Genomic DNA, 19,771 nt, shown 5'->3' on the forward strand with positions numbered 1-19,771 from the left:
CCCAGGGAGAGAGCAACCGGGCGATGGTGATGGGCAGTCGCAAGTCCCGTCCGGTGGAGAGGGCCCAGGATCAGGCGAGGAAGGGAGCGAGGGCGAATCAGGGAATAATGAACACTGTGTGAGGGCCGTGACAAAGCCCCGCGGGGTGCCCCGGGCTCATCGGAACCGGACGAAGGGGGTGGTCAACCACTGTTCCGGCTGCTGCGGTTCTGATTTGACTGGCAGATGGATTGAAATAGCATCGGCGTGTGTGAAGTTAACTTGAGGTACATAGTAGAGGTAGAGGAGAAGTAATAGCAGACCTACCTAGGCAAAGTTCTTGATTACACGGGGTGAATCATCAGTTGGGTGCCTGAGCAGTGAGGGCCGAGGCAGGCGGGTTAGTTGCATGCTCCCAATTCACACCTCACCACTCTACCATGCAACGCGGTCATCAAACCGTGCCATGGCTCTAGCGCTTTACAGGCTCATATGGCATTGCTGAACCAAGCCCCTGAGGTGTTGTTGTTGTATGTGGAAGGGTTAGGGTTAGGTACAGTGATGCCAATTCCCGGGGTTTTTGCGGCGGGCTGTCACGTCCCAAAAAGCCTTGTTTCCGAGACAGGCCCTGCCTGCGCGATTGCCGCTCCGACCATTGAGAACTGCATTTACATTTATTATCCGAACGTCACGTCAATAGTGCCCGTGAAACTGCGTCTTTTTGTTACTTTCTCTGAGTTTCTCGTGTTGTGGATGTACGTAATACTGTACACAATAAGTTGTGATTTTGTGAAAACTCTGGTATATCCGTCAAAGTCCGGCAGATGTCTGTGACGTCGGGCCCCGGGGACTTAAAAATACGCTAAGATCGCTCGGGTTTTGACATCTGGCGAACCATTTTGAGACCGTGATGCCGGCCTGGTAATGAGTAAGACATGTTGACGATGATCCTCTGAAGTTGTGAGCGATGAGGCCCTTACTGAGGGGTGAACCGGACAACAACAATTGAGAGTGAGAGGTTTTTCTCAATGTCACTCACTTTTAGATTCCGAAGAGCGGTAGTGGAAAATAGCAGAGTGTTGATGGGAATAAAAGGCTCCGGCATCCCACTCGAAAACAACTCCCTTTCATTCCTCAGCATCACTCAGGTCACAGCTCACCACGACCCTTTTCAGGATTCAGTCACCAATACCTCGTTTTTCTAGCTCAATTTCACATCACCCCTCACACACACACACACCAACCACGCCAACAACCCTCACGATGCGCTTCAGCACTTCCATCGCCGTACTCTCCGTCTTGGGCGCCAACGCTCTGCCCACCCGCCGCGGCACTCCTGTAGACTCTCCGCAGGGCGCCGTCGCCTTCGTCCCCCATCCCGGTGTCCCTGGCTCCGTCTCCCCGCCCAATACTGCTCCCGTTACCCGCAGACAGGAGGAGGGGGGTGCCGGTCAGGGCAATGACCAAGCCCCGCCGGGGGGACAACCGGGCGGTGGTGATTCTGGCCAAGCCGACCCGCACCACCCTCTTGGTCCTCCCTCAGGTCCTCCCTCGGGCCCCCCTTCGGGACCACCGTCGGGACCACCGTCGGGACCACCGTCAGCCCCCCCGTCGGGCCCCCCCTCGGACGGACCCCCGGGAGGACAGCCGGGCGATGATGGCTCTAACCAGGCCGACCCGCACCACCCTCTCCGCCCGCCCTCGGGCCCGCCAACTGGCACCCCTCCACCCTCGGGCAATGCAGGTGATGAACGGCCGGGAGAGCAGCCGGGCGATGCTGGCTCTGACGCAGCCGATCAACGACCCCCAGGCGAAATATATATCCCCGACGGGGCCGACCAACGGCCCCCGGGCTACCGATACACGCCTGGCCCGCCCCCGGGCAACGGGGCTGACGAACGCCCGCCGCAAGAGCAGCCCGGTGAAGATAACTCTGCCGTGAACGACCCGCACCACCCGTCTGGTCCCCCCACTGGCAACCCCCCGCCTTCCGACAACGGGAATGACCAACGCCCGCGGCAATTGCAACCTGGCGGAGAGCGTCCCAGCGGAGATGAACGTCCCAGCGGCGATGATCGTCCCAGTGGTGATGACCGCCCTAGCGGCAACGACCGTCCCAGCGGCAACGACCGTCCCAGCGGTGATGACCGTCCTAGTGGTGATGACCGTCCCAGCGGCGATGACCGTCCCAGCGGTGATGATCGTCCCAGCGGCGATGACCGTCCCAGCGGTGATGATCGTCCTAGCGGGAACGACCGTCCCAGTGGTGATGAGCGTCCTAGTGGTGATGACCGTCCCAGTGGTGATGAGCGTCCTAGTGGTGATGACCGTCCTAGCGGCAATGACCGTCCCAGCGGAGACGAACGCCCTAACGGAGAGCACCCTTGATTCGGAGTCGAGGAGATCGGGACAGGAGGCCGGGGTGGGGAATAATAAGCGCAAAGGTGAGGGCATCGACCGGCCCCGGCGGGACGCCGTCACCGGTCGGAGTGAGATTCAGACTCTGACCCGCGATGGGACGAATGAAGGTGGAGGTCGATCACTGTTCGGTGTTCTCGCTGCCGCGGTTGTGATCAATTAAGTTGAGGGGGCGATTGAAAGAGCATCGGCGTGTGTGAGACGGGGTTGGTTGATGGATTATTCAACAAACCAGGGGTAATTCGAGGGGAGGTAGTTGGTAGTTCGATGGTTTCCTTGCACCTCGCATTGTTCTGGACGTTCTTTTCTGATAGCTCGACTGGGTTAGGGTTAGGGTCATAGCAATGTTGCCATGGTCTCAGCCCCTGAACAGTTTGTTTTGTCAAAGGGTTAGGGTTAGTCAAGCTGATGCCAATCCCCAAGGGTTTTCAAGCAGCTGTCACCTCGATCGCCCAATGCTGACCGTACCCTGGCCGCCAGACTGCGAGGAGGGTGACAAATGAGTTGCTTCATGTATTTACTGCTCTCCAAGTTTGATTTTTTCGGATAATAAAATGGTCAAAACGCAGATCTTCGTTCTGCTGCAGAGCCCAGGGCCAGTTCCTCATCATAACAGCTTCATGCACCTCGGTATAGTTATTTGAAGGAGGTCATTCGGTTGTCAACTTGCATTCAAATAGGTAAGTGTATCCCTCGTCGCTTGTGCAGACGATGGGTATCATCCCTCTCGATCCCATGTTGACAGCGGAGTTAAGACTGTTCGGGGCGATCACCCGATTCACCCCTGTGTTTAGCTCTTGTTTGTGCCATTACCTACCTCTCATTATCCTCCACGCACTCTACCTAGACAACGCAACCACCGCCACCACCACTAAATGTAAGTTGAACACCGTCCCCTTTCCTCCACAGAAACCGGCTTGTCTAACACCATAATTACCCCAGCCGCCCCAAAGAAAAACGCCCAAGATGCGTGCCACCAGCTCCATCATCATCCTGGCCCTGGCCGGCCTCGGCCTCACGGGCCCCGTGTTGTCTCCCCGGCAGGGAGACACCTTCCTGACCGACCTGGCGAATACTGCCGAAAGGCTCTCCAACGCTGCTGTGCACTAGTCGTCTGACTCGGATTCTGCTTAAGAGCGCGTGAGATCGAGTTTGCCCTCGAAGGCTCGATGCTTGAATTGGGCCGGAATGGGAGGTTTCAACCACTGATCGGGGACTTCTTTTCGAACGGGGAGCGGAGTTAACATGGCGGCAAAGAATACGGGGCTGCGCCATGTCTGTCTGTTTTGAAGGGGAGTGATTGTGGGTTGGATGGAACACGGACGATCATTGATGACCACCTACAAGTATGGTCAGACGAAACGCTACTATAGCATTCACGATGGATACACCAATACATTATTATTGTCCATCAATCCTCATTCACGACTGAGCTCGTGGCATCGTGTTGGTATGCTTCTTCGTCTCGCTTCAAATGCCGTTGTCGATCTTGGCCATAAACTAAAGTGTGACTGTCTCACTTGGGTTCGCAGCCTCGCGCCAAACAAAAACAAAAGTCGCTCACGGTTTCAAGCGGTCTCCTGCTTCACCATGTTCTGCACCCTCAACCCAATAGTCCGCAGTGTTTCTATTTCGTTGAACTCAATGTCATCATGATTGATAACCATGATTCGGCTTGATATTCCTGTTTTTCAGTCCGATCCTTATGGCGCAGGGGCAGTGCAGTTGTGTCCGTCACACAACCTTTGCTTTCTTTCTGAGACACCCAGGGCATTGCATATCGCTCATGGCCAATGTGCCAATGTGAAACAAAGCCGGCTACGGAGAATTCTTCGGTTGCCGACTTATCGCAGAGGATCTGATTGCGTGAACGCAGCATTGGGAATTTGTTCCCAGTTTTGGGCACGCAATTAATTACCAATTGTCAGAAATACCCCTTGACCGTTGCCAATGCCATGCTGTCTCGCTAATTAGGTATTGGAGATCACGGTTCGGGTACATCACTTTTGGTGATCCGAGGAGGTCCCCAGCCAGTAAGGCCTAACGGCACCTGAAAACCCCCCGAGACATGACATGGGAAGAACAGGAGCTCATTTCAAACAGCGAAGCCACATCACACCGCATCTGAAATAATGGATTAAAGTTCTCGAGTCCCATGATGTTGCCTCACTGTAAATTTGCAATTCGATAGTTATCGCATTCAAACACAACAGCTGAGGCGCAACAAAACTTTCGAGGACCATCCTCTTCTCCGTTCTTCTAATTAATACCCACCGCCCAATATGCGTTTCACCGCCTCCTTCATCGCCTTGGTGCTTAGCTTCGCAATGCCCGCCCTCTCCCAAGACAACGACGTCATCGTACCAGTTCCAGTCGATGCCAATGCCCCGGTTAACGTTTTGAATGGTACGTTTTGAGTCGTGTCCAACCGTTATTGACACGCACCCAAATACGTCGGTCGGTCACAGTAATCACTAATGTATCTTCAGGAGGCTCAAGTTGAAAGAGCTCACCAGCCACGTCCTCAGGAATTGGATCGGATCAGAAGCCGCCAGTAGCGCTGCCGTGGAAAGGGTTGGGCATGTTCTAGCATGGGAAAGAAAGTTATTTTAGAGGGGAAGGGGGAGTATGGGAAGGAAAACGAGATGGGATGATCGAGGATGAGATATGTATTAATTTCAAGCCAAATCGAGAAGCCTTTTTGACAGTTAATATCCCTTCACTCCTGTTTCCGTTTGGGCGGCGTTACCTATGCCTTCAATTCCAATATTTGGACTTTCCGGCGTCGACTGCTTCGGAGGTCCGAAGCAGGGTGCTCAGTGCTTGTCTGACTTTCAGCTGCAAACGACGGCGTCACCAATCACGCCATTTCCATGGAAGGGGAGCGAATGAGTGGGTACCTATCATTATAACTACTGGTTGTTTAGTCCTGAAATCGTTTAAACATCCTTTTCGTAGCTCAATGACGGGGATCAGGTGATGTGGCTGGTCAAGTCAATCGTCGCGAATCACTGACACGTCGTCAAGGCTTAGAGGACTGAACGGATCATAGTGAGCCCGCATATTCCCAGCCTCAAGTTGTCCCTCGTTTGAGTCACCCAACTTCGACAAGCCGATGTTGACCTGCTGGCTGTCAACATCTAGGATCATTCCTGACACGGCAAAGAGTCGGCGGTACGAGTATACTCACGCGCGTTGTGTGGGACAAGATCATTCGATCGCCAGTCGCCAATTAATGACCGGAAGCCATGGCGCTACTTATTCATATCATTGGAACACTGGCTTCAATAATGATATGTATGGGGAAACGGTGAAGGAGCAACACCTACCTTATGTTTGGTCGGGGACTCTGTGCGATTCTTTGGAGTTCTCAAATAAAATTGACGGCTTGTCTGGACCAGACTCCTATTCTACTCTTGAATGCAAAGCTCCGTCGATGATTTGCTGTTGTGCAACTGCCATGGGCTCAACTTTGGTTAATTAACGTAATTACGTAATCAAACAACATGTGGCTCTGGTGGTCTGGGAGCAGCATCCAAGTCCAGAACTCCAGAGACAAACCGAAACACATGTTTTCCTAAGATTTTATTGACGGTCTCGAAAGAGATAATCTCCCAAGGTCCCACGTTATTATCCCACCAGCTGCCAGTAAATACATCACTGCAGCTATTACAAGACCTGATCCCAGGGTGCTGTTTATCGTCCCAGCCGGTGATCAGCACATCACGTTCCACAACATCAGCCTAGGAACGCGTGGACGAGCTGAGGGTGATACTTGGCGTTCCGGAGAACGAGCTCTTACCGCTGGCTACAGGCTGGCGGCCAGGGTAACGAGATAGAAACGCAAGTTACATTAGGGATGATCATGACGGTACTACGTAAACTATCGGCCTGCGGTGCTTGTTTGCCCGACTCGAGACCATGAGCCCAAGGGGAGCTCAGCGTGCCCCTCCAGACTCCTGTGCTTTGGACGACCGATCCTCGGGCCGTTTTGTTGTGCACTCATGCTAGCGCTCGAGCACCTCTGGCGGTTATGAGTGTGCAATTTCCTCAACCGGTTGCCTACAGATTCCAAGGTATCCTCCCCTGAGAACTCGAATCTTGATTATTTGTTGAAGACGCTACTGCGTCTGACGCCTGACCGTCAAAGCCCGGACTCGAATAAATTTTGATGTTCCATCTGTACCACGACACAATAGCCATGTTTACGTACTCGCCGCGACCCAGGCATGCGCCCAACCGGAAGCCACACCGGGGGAAGCCCGGTGCCAGCGACCGACGGCCAACCATCACTGCTGCGAGGTTGCCATAAAAGAAGTCGTGGTTCAGCAAAACCCGAACATCCACCATTGCCTTCTCAACTCAACACTCCTCATCAAAACCACCCCTTAACGCAACTCACCCCCCCTCACAACCTCCTTCACATCTCGTCAACATGCGTCTCGTCGACTCCCTCGCCGTTCTTTCTCTCGCGAGCCTCGGCCTCGCTGCCCCCGTGGCATCCGACGTCACAGACACCATCCCGTCTGTCGACGTTGCTGACGCGGCGAAGACCGTCAGCGACGCGGTGCGTGCGCGCAACCCGCAGCTCGGCGGTGCCACTGATACTGTCTCCAACTTAACCAAGGGGCTCGGGCTCGGACTGCGTAGCAGCAACAGCGGTAAGACGCCGTCGCCCGCCCGTGTTGTCCGTGACGCCATTGCCGTTTCCGACGGGGACGGATTTGCCTTCGTTGGAGATGGCAAGGGGAAGGGCAAAGGAAAAGGAAAGGGTAAGGGAGAAGGCAAAGGAACTGGCAAAGGAGACGGCAAAGGCACCGACAATGGGCCAGCCCAAGGCAAGGGTAAATCCCCCCACAGCCCCCCCGGCGGCCCCCCCGACGTTCTCGCCACAAAGGGCTCTAAGGGCTCCAAGGGTCCCAAGGTCGCACGCGACGATGGGTGCGCTGATACGACGACACCAACGCCGACTTGCCTGCTCCCGGAGGACGTGACGACCCTGGTAGACGCGTACGTGCGGATTCTCTCGGCGGACCACTGGGACGACGCCAATGGGAAGTACCTCGCCGATAACTTTATCGATCGGTCAGACAGCATCAACAGCCTGGCGGGGAAGCCCCTGGGTACGGCCACGTTCCCGACGAAGAAGTCGTTTATTGACTACGAGACCGCCACGGTAAGTTATCTTCTCCCATGCCGGGCTACCTAATAATCACTTGAAAAGGCACCAACTGGCTAACTAACTGGTAATCTAGCCGGACCACCTTCCGCTGGTGGTGACGCACTCGACGCCGACGTCGTGCACCGAGATCGCACTCATCTGGCAGGCGACGTTTGGCGTGGACCCAGAGAAGCAGCAGCAGGTGCGCGGGTTGACCATCATTGGCGCGACCCACGCTGCGGGGTCCTGGCAAATCCAGTCTCTGGACGTCGAGTTCAACAACATCGCGTACTTGGAAAACATTGGGGGGTCCATCAACCCGCCGCCCCAGTGATTACGCAACCAGTAATAGTCAAGAATTGGCCGATTCGGGGCGGTCAGGGTCACAGTGTGCTGAGAATGGTAATCACGGGTTTCTTATTTAATTACAGAAAAGGGCAAATTTTGAGAGAGTGGGGGACGTGGGGCATATAATTACCTCTTCTTCTGGTGGCGTGACCATTAATACGTGGGAAAATGTGGGAAATAAACCATTGGGAACGTGGGTCTTGTGTGTAGCTTTTACGGTTGTCCCTTCCAGAATAGGTAGTTAATTAGAACAGCTGGCATCCTTACCACGAGCGCCCTTGCCCCGTTTGGATTGGTGAGCATCGTCCGACGTCCGTTCAGTTCACTCTCACCTCAACGTTTTTGGATCTCAACACAACATCTTGGTGAGGTTCACATTTAGAACAGGAACGAAGTACAAGACAATGCAAGAACCTTTATCTTCATGGAGGAACCAACCCGCCGCTAAACGCCAGCCCCGGGTCCAGCCCGACAAACGATATAAAGGGTACCCAACCCCGAGCCCCTGATTCCCCATCCCTAACCCTGACTGTCTACATAACCTAACCCCAGCCCCTAGGCCCCCTACTCCTCGCTCCTTTCTTTCTTCGCCCATTCTTACCAGCACAAGATCAGCCGATGCATGGCGCTTACCGGTATGGCGCGTCCACAATCTCATATGTATTCCCACCCCGCCCGCGCACCACCGTCGTCGTCCGGCGTGCCGGCGCGCCAGGCGAGGCCTCGACGATGCGCGGACCACTACCACCACCACCACCACCACCACCACGGCCACCACCACCACCACCACCGCGACCACCACGGCCACCGCCTCGTGCCGGAGGTGGCCCAGTACGCCGCGGCGTATTTCCGCTGCCCATGCCCGTGGAGACCCGCCCTGGCCCGGTGCTGGGCACGGACATGACCGACGAGCCCGAGGTATCGTGCAGACGACGCTCACGGGCGTTGACGGCACGTTCAGACATGGGCTCTCGGTGGCCGTACATCTCGACGCACTCGCGCAGGTAGCCGACGAACTTGGTGCCGTGGCAGGTCTTGGGCATGCTCGCGATGACGGCCTTGAGCTCTTGGATGAGATCTTCGGTCTTCGGGTACGACTTTTTGTTCGCGACGGCGTTGAAGTCGAACTTGCGCGCCGAGATGTGCAGCGAGACGGCCAGCAGCACGCGGTGGATGGCGGACTGGGCCGAGGCGACACCGCCCTGCCGGCGGAACTCGATGGTGCCGATACGGGTGTAGGGTAGGAAGTTCATGGACAGGTAGCGCTCCTTGCGGTACTTGGCGTTAGGGTGCGAGAGATGGCCGCCGGCAATCTTGATGGCGAAGCACTTGAGTTGGCCCTGCCGATGGTTCTCAAAACGGTCCATTTCGTTCTCGATGGCGTTGAACACCGGCTTCCAACCGTTTCGCTCGACGTTGTTGTAAAGACTGGTAGCGAAGGCCTTGTGGTTGGCCTTGGCGTAGTCGTTCCTCCGCCGGTCGTGAGGCAGCAAACTGCGAAGCGCGTCCTCCCAGTAGAAGGCGCCTTTGGCGATGCGCACCATCTGGCTCGCCTTGTACTTGGTCTTGGACGTCGGGCCAGGCGACACATGCACGTGGCACGACGTGACCGGGTGTGTCCACAGCTCAAACTGCTCGCCGATGGCGTCGAACACCTCGCGGATCTCGCTCTGCCACCGCTTCGCGATGGACATGGGCGGCGAGATGATTTCAATACCCCCTGTGGTGTGTGTCAGTACGTTACGTTGTCTTTTTTTCTTTTCTTTTCCTTTTCTTTCAGGGATTGATCGTAAAGAAGTAACTTACACCACAGGTCTGATTCAGGGGCATCCTCCAACTTCCACTCGGACAAACTGGCGTCGCCCACACATTTCCACCCGTGGTTCCGGCCCAAAGCGTCATTGATCAGCGACGTGAGGGCCAACTTAACGCAGGCGCGCTGCCGGGCTTGCCGGTTGAATGTATCGCTGCTGTTCGGCCGGTCGTTGGTCAAGGAAAAGCTCCATTCCTGCCAGTGTGTCGGCAGCGACGAGCCGCGCGATCGGTGTGCTTGCACATCGCGCTCAACGTCACGCTTGACCTTGACGAAGATCTCGATCTCGATACCGAAGATAGGTTTGGGGGGGCCGGAAGAACTCATCTTGTCGAGGGACGAGGGATGAAACTATATCAAAGAAATACAATGGATGGGGAAGATGGGATACACGATAACGAATTGGGGTGAGGCCAGCAACACCAGTGTTGAGGCTTTCAGATAATACGCTTGGCGGTATTGGTAGTAAGGGAGTGACGGGGATTGTGTCAATGTTCATTCACCGAGAAGGCCGATCGGAGCAGGGCTGCCTGACTTACTTTATACAAACATGGCCGGGAACCTACAACACCCTAACCTTTTTCCATCTTTCTTTAACCTCGGGGGTTGTTGGGCTAGCCATTGGTTGGTAGTAGGGGCCCCGACGCACCATCAGACCAAGGATTGCTGAGAATGGGGCCTTCAACCGGACCACGCATCAGAAACTACCGTTGGGTGTAAAGGGTGAAGCACCAGCGTCCTTCTCCCTATGTTTCTCGGGCCCTTGTATCGTTGGTTGTGAGTAGGGGCCGCGGGCCTCGACGAGGCCGCTCCACCAAGGCACCAACTACTCCGTCTATAATCGTCCGTTCTCAATGCCATCGGTAACCGGCAATCGATACGGTACGCATGTGGCGGCATAGCCACCATACCGGGCGGTAAGGGTCAAGCAAAGGAACGCTACTTGGTCTTGACCAAGTAGGAGCGTATCAGCCAAGAGACATATCAGACGACGAGCTTCATGTACCTAGTCAACCGGACATAGGGACAGAGCGTGAGAGACTAAATCCTATTTTCGCCTATGCCACCGCCGGCTTACTAACCAGGCAGACGTTGAAAATAGAATTCATCAGTCTAATCCCGGCCCAACTGTCAACGGGTTGAAGATCTGACAAGACTTGGGACGAATCGGCGCTGTGGCGGATGGGCGTAGCGATAGTCCGAGCCACGCGGGCGAGGAAGACCGGAATAGCCAAGCGGGCGTATTTGGATCCCACTTCGCTAAACTAGTCCATTGTTGCAAAGTTTGAAAGTGACCTCATCAAGCCAAGAGAAAACTAACGATCTAATCCAACAAATATCAGCGCAGTCAGCAGCGTTTCGTGAGAGAAACGGCCATTTAGGATTCCTAGCTGAAGCAACACTAATCTATGTCATCGTTTCACATGAGGGTCTATAGGTGTGTGAGTTCTCGCAGGATTGTGAGCACTCGCAGGATTGCTGAAACGCTGATGCCGGGAGTTTTGATCCTTCGAAGGCGTGGTGTAGATGGTAGTGCAGGACTTTGAGTTCGACCTTCAGTCAGCAATTTGATTGGCTGAGTTGGCGGGCTAGGTTCCCAAAAGTGGGAATTTGCGGGTTTTTTTGCCCAGTCGCGTGGTCTCATTGGCCGGGGCTTTTCAGCCGATGAAGGGGCCTGTCTAACGCCCCTTCAGCCTTCCAATGTGGCACAAGTCCTTAGCTTGGTATTTTTCCATATCAGGGTCTTTAAATGTGGTCCGCGACAAGTCAAGTTTGGTCAGGCGCTATATAAGACTTCCGACCCGTGCCCTTCCCAACTCAACCCACCGAAGTCCAACCTGCCAATCACTCCGTCGTTGACCGACGACCTCGCACTTGACTTTTCGCACGTTTTATATTTCGTTCAAGAAGCCCAAGCTTGAACCGAAATAAAAAGAGAAAAAAAAAACACAACAACACAGACAGACAGAAAACGGGGTGAACACCAACACTTTCTTCTTTACTTTCCTCTCACCCACCTCCAACAACCATGGATCCCAACCGCCGTCGCAACCAGCAAGGCGGCGAATCCGCCCGCCGCAACGAGCAGGCACCTCCCCCAGCCCGTCGTCAACAGCCCGCACCGGCCCCCAGCAGCGCCAACTCACGCGCTGCCCCCCAGCCCTCCTCCGGTGCCCCTCGCTCTTCCGGCGCTCCGTCTTCCTCAGGCGGTCCTCCCCGCCAACAAGCCGCCCAACAGGAACAATACGACCCTGACGGCCCCGCCCCTCCCGAGCCGGAGCCCGATGAGCGCGATCTCTGGGAGGACGACCAGGACAACCAGCTAGCGGCGCACTGGGAAGAGCACTGGTCGCGTATCGAGGAGAACCACGTCTACCCCGTGGTGATCAGCAGCGAGTTCGCCGAGCCGCTCTTCCGCGTGCTCGGCGGGCCCCGACAGTTGACCACGCTGCCACGGATCCCGCGCCTTGGCGATGGCCTGGTGGGCCAGCAGCTGGAGGGCCTGCCGATCCTGATGGTCGACGGTGAGGAGCTGGATGAAATCAAGGACCGGTTCCGCGGGAAGAAGGCAACTGTTAGCATCAACGGCGAGGCGCGATCGGCGTTTAACCCCACGCGCATGCGCAGGTCGGCCGCGGGCGGTGAGGGTGGTGGTAGTTCGAGTGCTGCCGCGCCTACTGAGCTGCCCGTCCGTGGCGGTCCACCACCGCAGGCGGCCCCGGCCCCGGCCCGGAGCCAGGGCGGTGGTGGTGGTGGTAACGGTGGCGGCGGTGGTGCTCCGGCCCCGCGCCGGGAAGAGCCCCGTGAGCGGAGGAGGGAGGAGCCGCGTGAGCGGAGACGGGAGCAGCAGTTGGATGCCCGGGGGAACCCTATTCGCTAAGCTACGTAAACGGTAAGCTAAGCAAAGCAACAGCGCAAGGACAAGGGATGATTGTGATAGAAACGAAGATAGGATGGAGGGATTGCATTGGTACTCGGCTCGGCGTTTAGTTAGGAATCAATAAACCCTGCTGGGCAGGTTGGTTGTGGATGAATGTCAAGTTACTTTTACAAAGAAAGCCCAGTGAGCACGAAGATTACACGTGTGTGTTGAACTGTGTAATTACCGTGAATGTTTTTTGCAAAATGTGCCGTCGGAGTCAGGTCTGAGGCACTAGTCTAGGAACGGTATTAAGAGGTGGTGGAGGCGTGGGCGGAGGATTTAATCCGATCGAACATATACATGCTGTGCCATCAGACAGGGTCCACAGGGATGAGACCCGAGCCCTCGGGATGCCCGAGATGCTCCAACATGAATAGCTGATGGCTGAGGCACAAAGATGTATTAACTATGTCAGCATTTAAACCTACCTCAAATTTTGCGATACTCCGGCCTGCTAACCTTGCCTGGCTTGGACAAGTCTTAATTTGTGCTTTGAGCAGTGGCTTCAAAATGTGGGAGTAGGTAATTCATGCTGAGTGGTATTTGCATTTCATGGGAACGCCTCGTTACTACCCTACATGGACCAATACAAACCCATACATACGTACTTTCCTTACACACATTCCCCGCATACCCCCCTCCCCCCCGCGCCATTGTGAGACCCCAACTATGAGCCTCTTCGACCGCTCGCCCTCATTCCATAAGTGACATTGTACATCCATTTTCCTTTAATTTTTTCTTCGATTTCTCGGCTCCCCAAGCATCAGTTCTGGCCCGGGCCATCGCATTAGGTAAGCAGTAAAGCAAGTGGGGGGTGATTTATCCCATCAACCATGTGCATACATGTACTCGTCAACTCTCCTCACTCCGCCTTGTTACCATTAACTACCACTTTCACCTCCGAATTTCCCGCCTCTTTCTCGTCTTTCCCGCCCTCACCCACGTCCTGCTCCACTTTGGTGTCCTTGCTCGGGCCCAGGAACAACTTCTTGAAATCGTCATTACTCTTCCCACCCGTGTTCGTCGTTGTCACAGGAGCGTGGTCGCTCTTTGGGCCATCTCCATTGGTCATTGTAGCTTCGTTGTCGGGGTTCTTACTTGTATCATCGCCCGTCTTCCCCTCGCCCGCCTTCTTCGACACTCCGCCCAAGAAACCCAGCGCTCGTCTCGGCCCACCGGATTTCGCACCTCCCACAGCCGGTCGCCGGACAATAACGGGTGGAGGTGGCATGAGTCCGGCGGTGTTCTTAGTCGTCTGCTTAGGGGGCTGGCCGTCCACCTGAGAAGCGCCCGCACCACTCCCAGACACACTGTGCGACTGAGCGGCAGCAGGTGAGTCAACACGATCTACCCTTTTTTCCCCTTTGGCTTTAAGGAGCTGCGACACCGTCCCAGTGCGCAGCGTCCTGGTACCACCGCTCGGTGCGTCCACCTCCAGCCCGTCCACGGTAAGCGCGGCTTTGCCCGCCGCCGAGGCGCTTGCAAATTCGAGTACCGCACCCCCATGCTGCGGGTGGAGCACTAGCCTGGTGAGATCTTCGGCGCCCGAAGGCAGTGCGGCTGCTAGTACAGCGCGTAGACGGGCGTCTGTCATGGTGTCGGGCACATTCAGGAGCGCAATGGTGCGCGCCGCAATCTCCGCGGGCGCGGATCCGACGCTTCCAGATCCGGATTGGGAGGAAGAGCCCTCTCCATCTCCAGGGGCCGGAGAGCCAGCTTCGGGTGTGCTGTTGTCAGGACCTGTGGCCCGGTTGGTGGCGGTGATTTTGTTGATCGGGGGGCGTGACAGCTCGACTTTGATTGGGTGGCTCCCGAATATGAGCTTGTCTAGCGTCTTGATGGCGTCCTGCGCCGCAGCTTTGGTGTCCATGACCACAAACGCCGTGCCGTGTGACTGCCCGGCCATGTTACGTGGCACGCGTACACTCACGACGCGGCCGGCTTTGGCAAACAGGGCGTGGACGTCGTCTTCTGATGTGCTCCGAGGGAGGTTGACGATGTGGAGCTCACGTTCCTCTGCCTGCGCGCCACGCCGGTTTTGGCGCGCGGCAGGGTCCGAGTACTTTGCGAGCAACTTGTATTTGCCCGACTCGAGTGGTTTGCCGTCCAATTTTGTCGCTGCTGCCGCTGCTGCACGCTCACGAAATGTGACATAGCAAAACCGGCGCTTCGTGTTATACTTGAGGCTCGGGAAGCGAACGCTGAAGATCTGACCACAGTCTTTGAAGAGACTGCGCAGGTACTGCTCGTCCGCCTCAGGAGGGTAGTTTGTGACAAACAATGTGCAATCGGTGGCGGGTGTAACCTGCACAACATGCTCGCCAAAGTACTTGGCATCGCGAACTAAGGCAGACCTCGCATCCTCAGCAGAACCAAGCTCGATCAGCGCGGTGGCGGTCTGCTCATCTTGCTGGAGATCGATGTTGTTGATGTGGCCATAGCCGCGGAAGAACTGCTTCAACTTCGTTTGAGTCGCATCCTTGGGCAGGTTTGCCACCCACACCGACGTGTTTTCTCGGTCTCGCTTCGGCTCGTCGCCGTATGTCTCGCTCCGGGCCCGCTTGATGCCGTCGTGGTCGTCCTCTCCAGGTGTGTTCTCGCGCTTCCGCTTTGACCCAGGCGAGAGATTGGCGTCGTCCACAGCTGCGGCATCCGCCATGGGCTGGTCGTTTTGGGCGGCAGCCTGCTGCTGTTCCTGCGCGGCCAGCGCAGCCTGTCTCAGTTCTTTCTCCCGGCGTTTTGCAACACCCTTTTGTGTTTTGTACAGCGTATCCTGCGCCTCTCGTAGTGCTTCGGGCAGCTCGTAATCGTTACAATGCCGAAGGTAAACTTCCATGATCCGTTCCGGCCAGTCAATCGTCCGCAATTTGAGCGCTAGCTGGAAGACACGGGTGGCAAAAGTCGGTACACGCCGCCCCTGCGCGATGCTCGCCGGTGTGGGGCTGCGGATTCGACTTCTGGCGCTCGCAAACACGACCATCTCCCATTGATACCAGCTGATCCAGAAATCGTAGCTGTTGGCGTGCATCTCCACCCGCGACAATCCTTCCCACACCCTACGAGCACCCTCTACGTCATCTTTCCTGTCGGTCAAGAACTGGATAAGGATCTTTTCGAGGCGGAACTGCGGGTCCCCCTGGTATGTCTCCCCATATTTCCGCTTCCCCCAATGTGTCACGTCTTCAAGGGCCGAGGGCAAACCGACCTCGGCAATATCGACGGCCTCTTCACTCGCCAAAGGATTCATAGCAGACCGCTTAAGATAGCCGCACCAGGCAGAATACATCTCCACCACTCCCATCATCCCATCACGGTCCAGATGCGGACTGTCCGTAGCAGCATGCTTGATCCCTTCGACCTCATGGAAGGTTAAGCCCACCTCCTCCGCCGTCAAGATGTAGCGGGCCCACAAGGGGCCAGACCAAGGGATGTGGCACACAGCGCACCGGAGAACGTCGAGCATACTTGGGAGGAGGTTCGGAGGAAGGTGGTAGCGGCCGGCCTTGGTATCGGTATGAGTCGTCGAAATCAGCACGCAATAGTTGAGCCAGGTGCTCTCGTCCGAAGCGAGGGGCCCAGTGAGGGCTCGCGAGAACAAGGCAAGGCAGATCCGAAAATTGTCATGGAGGTCTCTCGCGCCATCTTTGGACTTGATTAGGCGGATTTCCCACTCGGTGTACTCGGACATGACCCCTCGCAGCGCTGCAGGATCACCCTCCCGGGCAGCCTGGGTGAGTTTGGTCTCCCAGGGGTCCCGCATGTTGTAGAGGCGCTTGGCGGTCTGCGCTACTCTGGTCACATCCTGCATCTCGCTCTCGTAGGCCCGGCGGTTGTAGTCGGAAAGGAAGTTAGAGAAATTCTGCGCCGTGTCATCCCAGGTCGCATGGGGCGTGGCCAGGCGGTTCTTAAAGAGGTGGGTGATTCTGCGGATGCCGGCGTCGGTCGCGGTGCGGCGCAGGAGGTTCATCTCCAGGGACACCCAGCGATCCCAGAGCACATGGCTGTCAGCAAGACGGTACGTGACGGCCTCGTAGCCCTCTTGCCATAAGCTAAGCGCGGCATCTAGAGTGAAGGTACCGTGCGCGATACGCTGGTCCGCGGGGGACCAGCCAACCTCACTTCCAGATTGGGAGTCGCTGTAGAGCTTCCAAAAGTATTCGCAAAACGCCATCCACACCTTAATACTGCCAGGTTCAGCGTGGGTCGCCTTCCGGAACGTGTTCTGGACGGCCTTGCGAGCTTCGAGGCTGGTGGCCTCGCGTAGCTGACGGTCGGCATACTCGACCCAGTTGTCCTCCCCCACTGGTGTGTTCTCCATGGTGCCAACGTGGTGTCAGTAGCGCCGAGGCATCGGATGAAGGATGGGCGGGTTGATGGCCGGTTGATGGCCGATAAGCTGTCGGAGTTATGTTCGCCGTCTTGCCTGTTAATGCTGTCGCTGTCGCGGTCACGGTCGGATACGGTTGGTCGCGGTCGCTCAAGTTAAGTCTGTCGCCGGAAAAGCGGAAGGCAGTGGTGATGCAAGAGATTGATCGCGATCTCGGTGGCGATGGATGGACCCGCGTTGGTCGAACTCAAGGTCGGGCGAAATGTGAGCGGCCGGGAACCAGGCGCAGTGTCTGTCGCAGCTCGAGGAAAACCGTGTTGTCGCAGCGCAAACGGATCGGCAGTCGGCTGGGAGGGCCGAACTTTGTCCCCCCGGTCTGGAACGGGATCTCTTTCAGCTGTGGGCACAGCACGCACGCAAACCGCGCCGCGTGTTGCCGGCCGATTGGGATTTTTTGTAGAAGGTAGCAGCCACAGTTCAGCAACGTCAACTTAAGCTCAGCGGGTGCGTCGTTCAAACTGTCCGAGTTCGCTTCTTCCAGGCCCGGTGGATTCCAAGGCGTTGATTTGTTGCCGGAGATGGAAAGCAAGTCGGCAAGATGTGTAGAAAGCCCCAAAATTTGGGAATGTGCTGTGCATCGGATTTCTGGAGCAGGACTGAGAGTGGGAAAGTCTGGACCATCTGGGTGCCCGGGTTCTGCCTGCCTAGCTTTGCATCCAGCGCTTGCTCTTGCCTTCCTTACCTAAGAAGTGTTTCGATGCCCGGACAGGTGTGGAAACTTGGCGGGGTGTGTGCATCCCAATGCTGCAGAATACATACAATTTCTCAGGCGGCAGCCGGGCGTGGCCGGGATTGCTGGGCATCGCGGGCGTCCCGAGCCCTGGGAATCTCTCCCCAGTCCGGATGGATGAATCCATTGGCGGCAAACTCAGAGGCCCCCAAATCATCAACCCCTCACGGGTTCTGGGGCTGTTCCATCCTCGTTCGCCTCTGGTGTTCACCACGCTTGAGCCACCGAACCCGCTAACGGGCTGAGCTTCGACCAACCACAGCGCGCCCCCGCCCAGAGAAACCCCAAAGTCCACCGCAGTTTACCACCTGCCTTCCTACCCAAAGCCCTTCTCATTTGCGCCTTTTCTGGCGCGACAGACCGCCCCAGCGGCAGCCACATCCACCAAATTCATTCACACGAATCACGCATCGCCCATCGCTCTCGTCGCCTGTTTCTGGAAGCAAAGACCCGAAGCGATATCCGCGAGAACATGTCTCAGGATAAACCCCCTCTGATTTCGCGGGTTGAGCCCAGAGTCCAACGGCAGTCAACAGCGAACGTTACTCGGCACGGTAAATAAGATTGTTGTTGTAACCGAACAACAGGAACCCCACGCGACCTGGGCACGACCCGATCTGACGCCGACGCCGACACAGCTTGCGGCTCGCGAGCCGCAACTCTCCAGCAACGCGGTCCGCAATCAACCATATTTAGGCAGCACAAGAGCTTAAAGGGCTGCCTGGGAAAATCCCAGTCTCGCCCGCAGATGTCTGACCAAAGTGTTCCGAGCTTGTGCTTTCATTTTTCTTCAGAATCCATTCATCCTCTCCTCGGGGTCATATTTGGCTGCAGAGAACAGTGGCAGGATCCAAATTCCGCCAAGCCCTGGGCCTCCCGCCGATCCCGCTGATCTCGCCCCGGGCGTCCAATCGCCGCTTGCGACTCTCCTCCTCACAGAACCCTGACCACATCGCACTTCTTCAGTTTCGGCGCTCCCCGACCGGGTTTGTGCACTCTTCCTGGCGAGAAGACAACGGCCGGTTGATTTCACAACCCCCCGGCTATCCTCCGAGGTCCCGCAAGGCACCTTTCGCCCCGAGACACCCTCTGTCAAGAGACTCCGCAAGACCAACAAGCCGGAGCAAAATCTAGCGTGTCTCAGAGCGGGCCCAACAGCCACGGGGCCCATGACGTCGTTATGCAGGTGTGGCATGCCGTCATATCCGGTGGTTGGGCGGGTCTAGGCCCGGGCAGCCCCCACCTTTCCGATGGGAATTTCAACAACCATCGCGTCATTCAGGGTTGACGTCCAGGGTGGAGTCCAGCTCGCGGTCAGCCGCGGGCAAACCAACCTGTCCGAACCCTGTCGCCAGTCTTCCGTCCCATGCCCTAGCCAAGAAAACGACGGCACACCCAAACTGCGTTGATGCCCCACTCTCCTACGGAAGCGACAAACAACAGAACTCCGGAGTACATACAAAGACATCAACTGTTCAAAATGAGATATCAAACAACCAAAATAGGGCCCTAAAGCTATCGTAACCCTAGGTAGGTATTACAATGAGTGTAGAATGGTTAGAATCCATCGCGATTTGACTGAAGGTTGATGAATTTGATGTGCAGTGAGTCGCTGGCTAGACTGTGCTCCCTCGGCAAAACCTAACCCGACTTGTTGCGGAGAGAGAATAGGACAAGCTCGCTCCTGTTCTTGTCGGGGGGACGCCAAAACCCCAAGATCTGCATCGTTCTTGGGTCGGGGTAAATCCGCAGGGCCAACGCTGATATTGGCCTTGCCGCGCCAACCGCCTGATTTGCCAGATCCAGAGATCCCGTTGTACGACACTAGTTATTTAGAGCCGGCTTCGGAAGAAAGTCGTCCACGACTCGCACGTGCCTCAGCACGACAAACACGTTCTCAACCATGGGCAATATCCACCGGATCTTGCCTCGGAAGTCAACCACGTGAATGAAGCTGAGGGCAGTTGATCATTGCTTGAAGATACCGGGGTGGAAGTGCAACTAATCAGTGA

At 56.3% G+C, this 19,771-nt stretch overlaps 5 protein-coding genes across 5 annotated transcripts; 3 read left to right on the forward strand and 2 right to left on the reverse strand.

Moving 5' to 3' along the window:
- Nucleotides 1–1,242: 1,242 nt before the first annotated feature.
- C8A04DRAFT_29627 (uncharacterized protein) lies at nucleotides 1,243–2,367 on the forward strand (the record flags this gene model as incomplete). Its single annotated transcript, XM_062781075.1, has 1 exon — nucleotides 1,243–2,367. The coding sequence occupies one exon, from the start codon at nucleotides 1,243–1,245 to the stop codon at nucleotides 2,365–2,367; it is 1,125 nt and encodes a 374-aa protein (XP_062636045.1).
- Nucleotides 2,368–7,369: 5,002 nt separating this feature from the next.
- On the forward strand, nucleotides 7,370–7,892 carry C8A04DRAFT_13055 (uncharacterized protein; the record flags this gene model as incomplete). Its single annotated transcript, XM_062777564.1, has 2 exons — nucleotides 7,370–7,573; nucleotides 7,653–7,892. Coding segments are annotated over 2 exons (444 nt in total), but the record flags the coding sequence as incomplete, so codon positions are not given.
- A 331-nt stretch (nucleotides 7,893–8,223) lies between these two features.
- Nucleotides 8,224–10,046, reverse strand: C8A04DRAFT_38065 (uncharacterized protein; the record flags this gene model as incomplete). Its single annotated transcript, XM_062784099.1, has 3 exons — nucleotides 8,224–8,267; nucleotides 8,646–9,626; nucleotides 9,776–10,046. The coding sequence occupies 3 exons, from the start codon at nucleotides 10,044–10,046 to the stop codon at nucleotides 8,224–8,226; spliced, it is 1,296 nt and encodes a 431-aa protein (XP_062636047.1).
- A 1,702-nt stretch (nucleotides 10,047–11,748) lies between these two features.
- On the forward strand, nucleotides 11,749–12,600 carry C8A04DRAFT_29631 (uncharacterized protein; the record flags this gene model as incomplete). The annotated part of the gene is made up of 1 exon (XM_062781076.1): nucleotides 11,749–12,600. The coding sequence occupies one exon, from the start codon at nucleotides 11,749–11,751 to the stop codon at nucleotides 12,598–12,600; it is 852 nt and encodes a 283-aa protein (XP_062636048.1).
- Nucleotides 12,601–13,504: 904 nt separating this feature from the next.
- On the reverse strand, nucleotides 13,505–16,960 carry C8A04DRAFT_13038 (uncharacterized protein; the record flags this gene model as incomplete). Its single annotated transcript, XM_062777559.1, has 1 exon — nucleotides 13,505–16,960. The coding sequence occupies one exon, from the start codon at nucleotides 16,958–16,960 to the stop codon at nucleotides 13,505–13,507; it is 3,456 nt and encodes a 1,151-aa protein (XP_062636049.1).
- Nucleotides 16,961–19,771: the final 2,811 nt, after the last annotated feature.

Source organism: Dichotomopilus funicola (genome assembly GCF_033296635.1).
Source record: "Dichotomopilus funicola strain CBS 141.50 unplaced genomic scaffold C8A04scaffold_41, whole genome shotgun sequence".
In the NCBI taxonomy this organism is placed as follows: Eukaryota; Fungi; Ascomycota; class Sordariomycetes; order Sordariales; family Chaetomiaceae; genus Dichotomopilus; species Dichotomopilus funicola.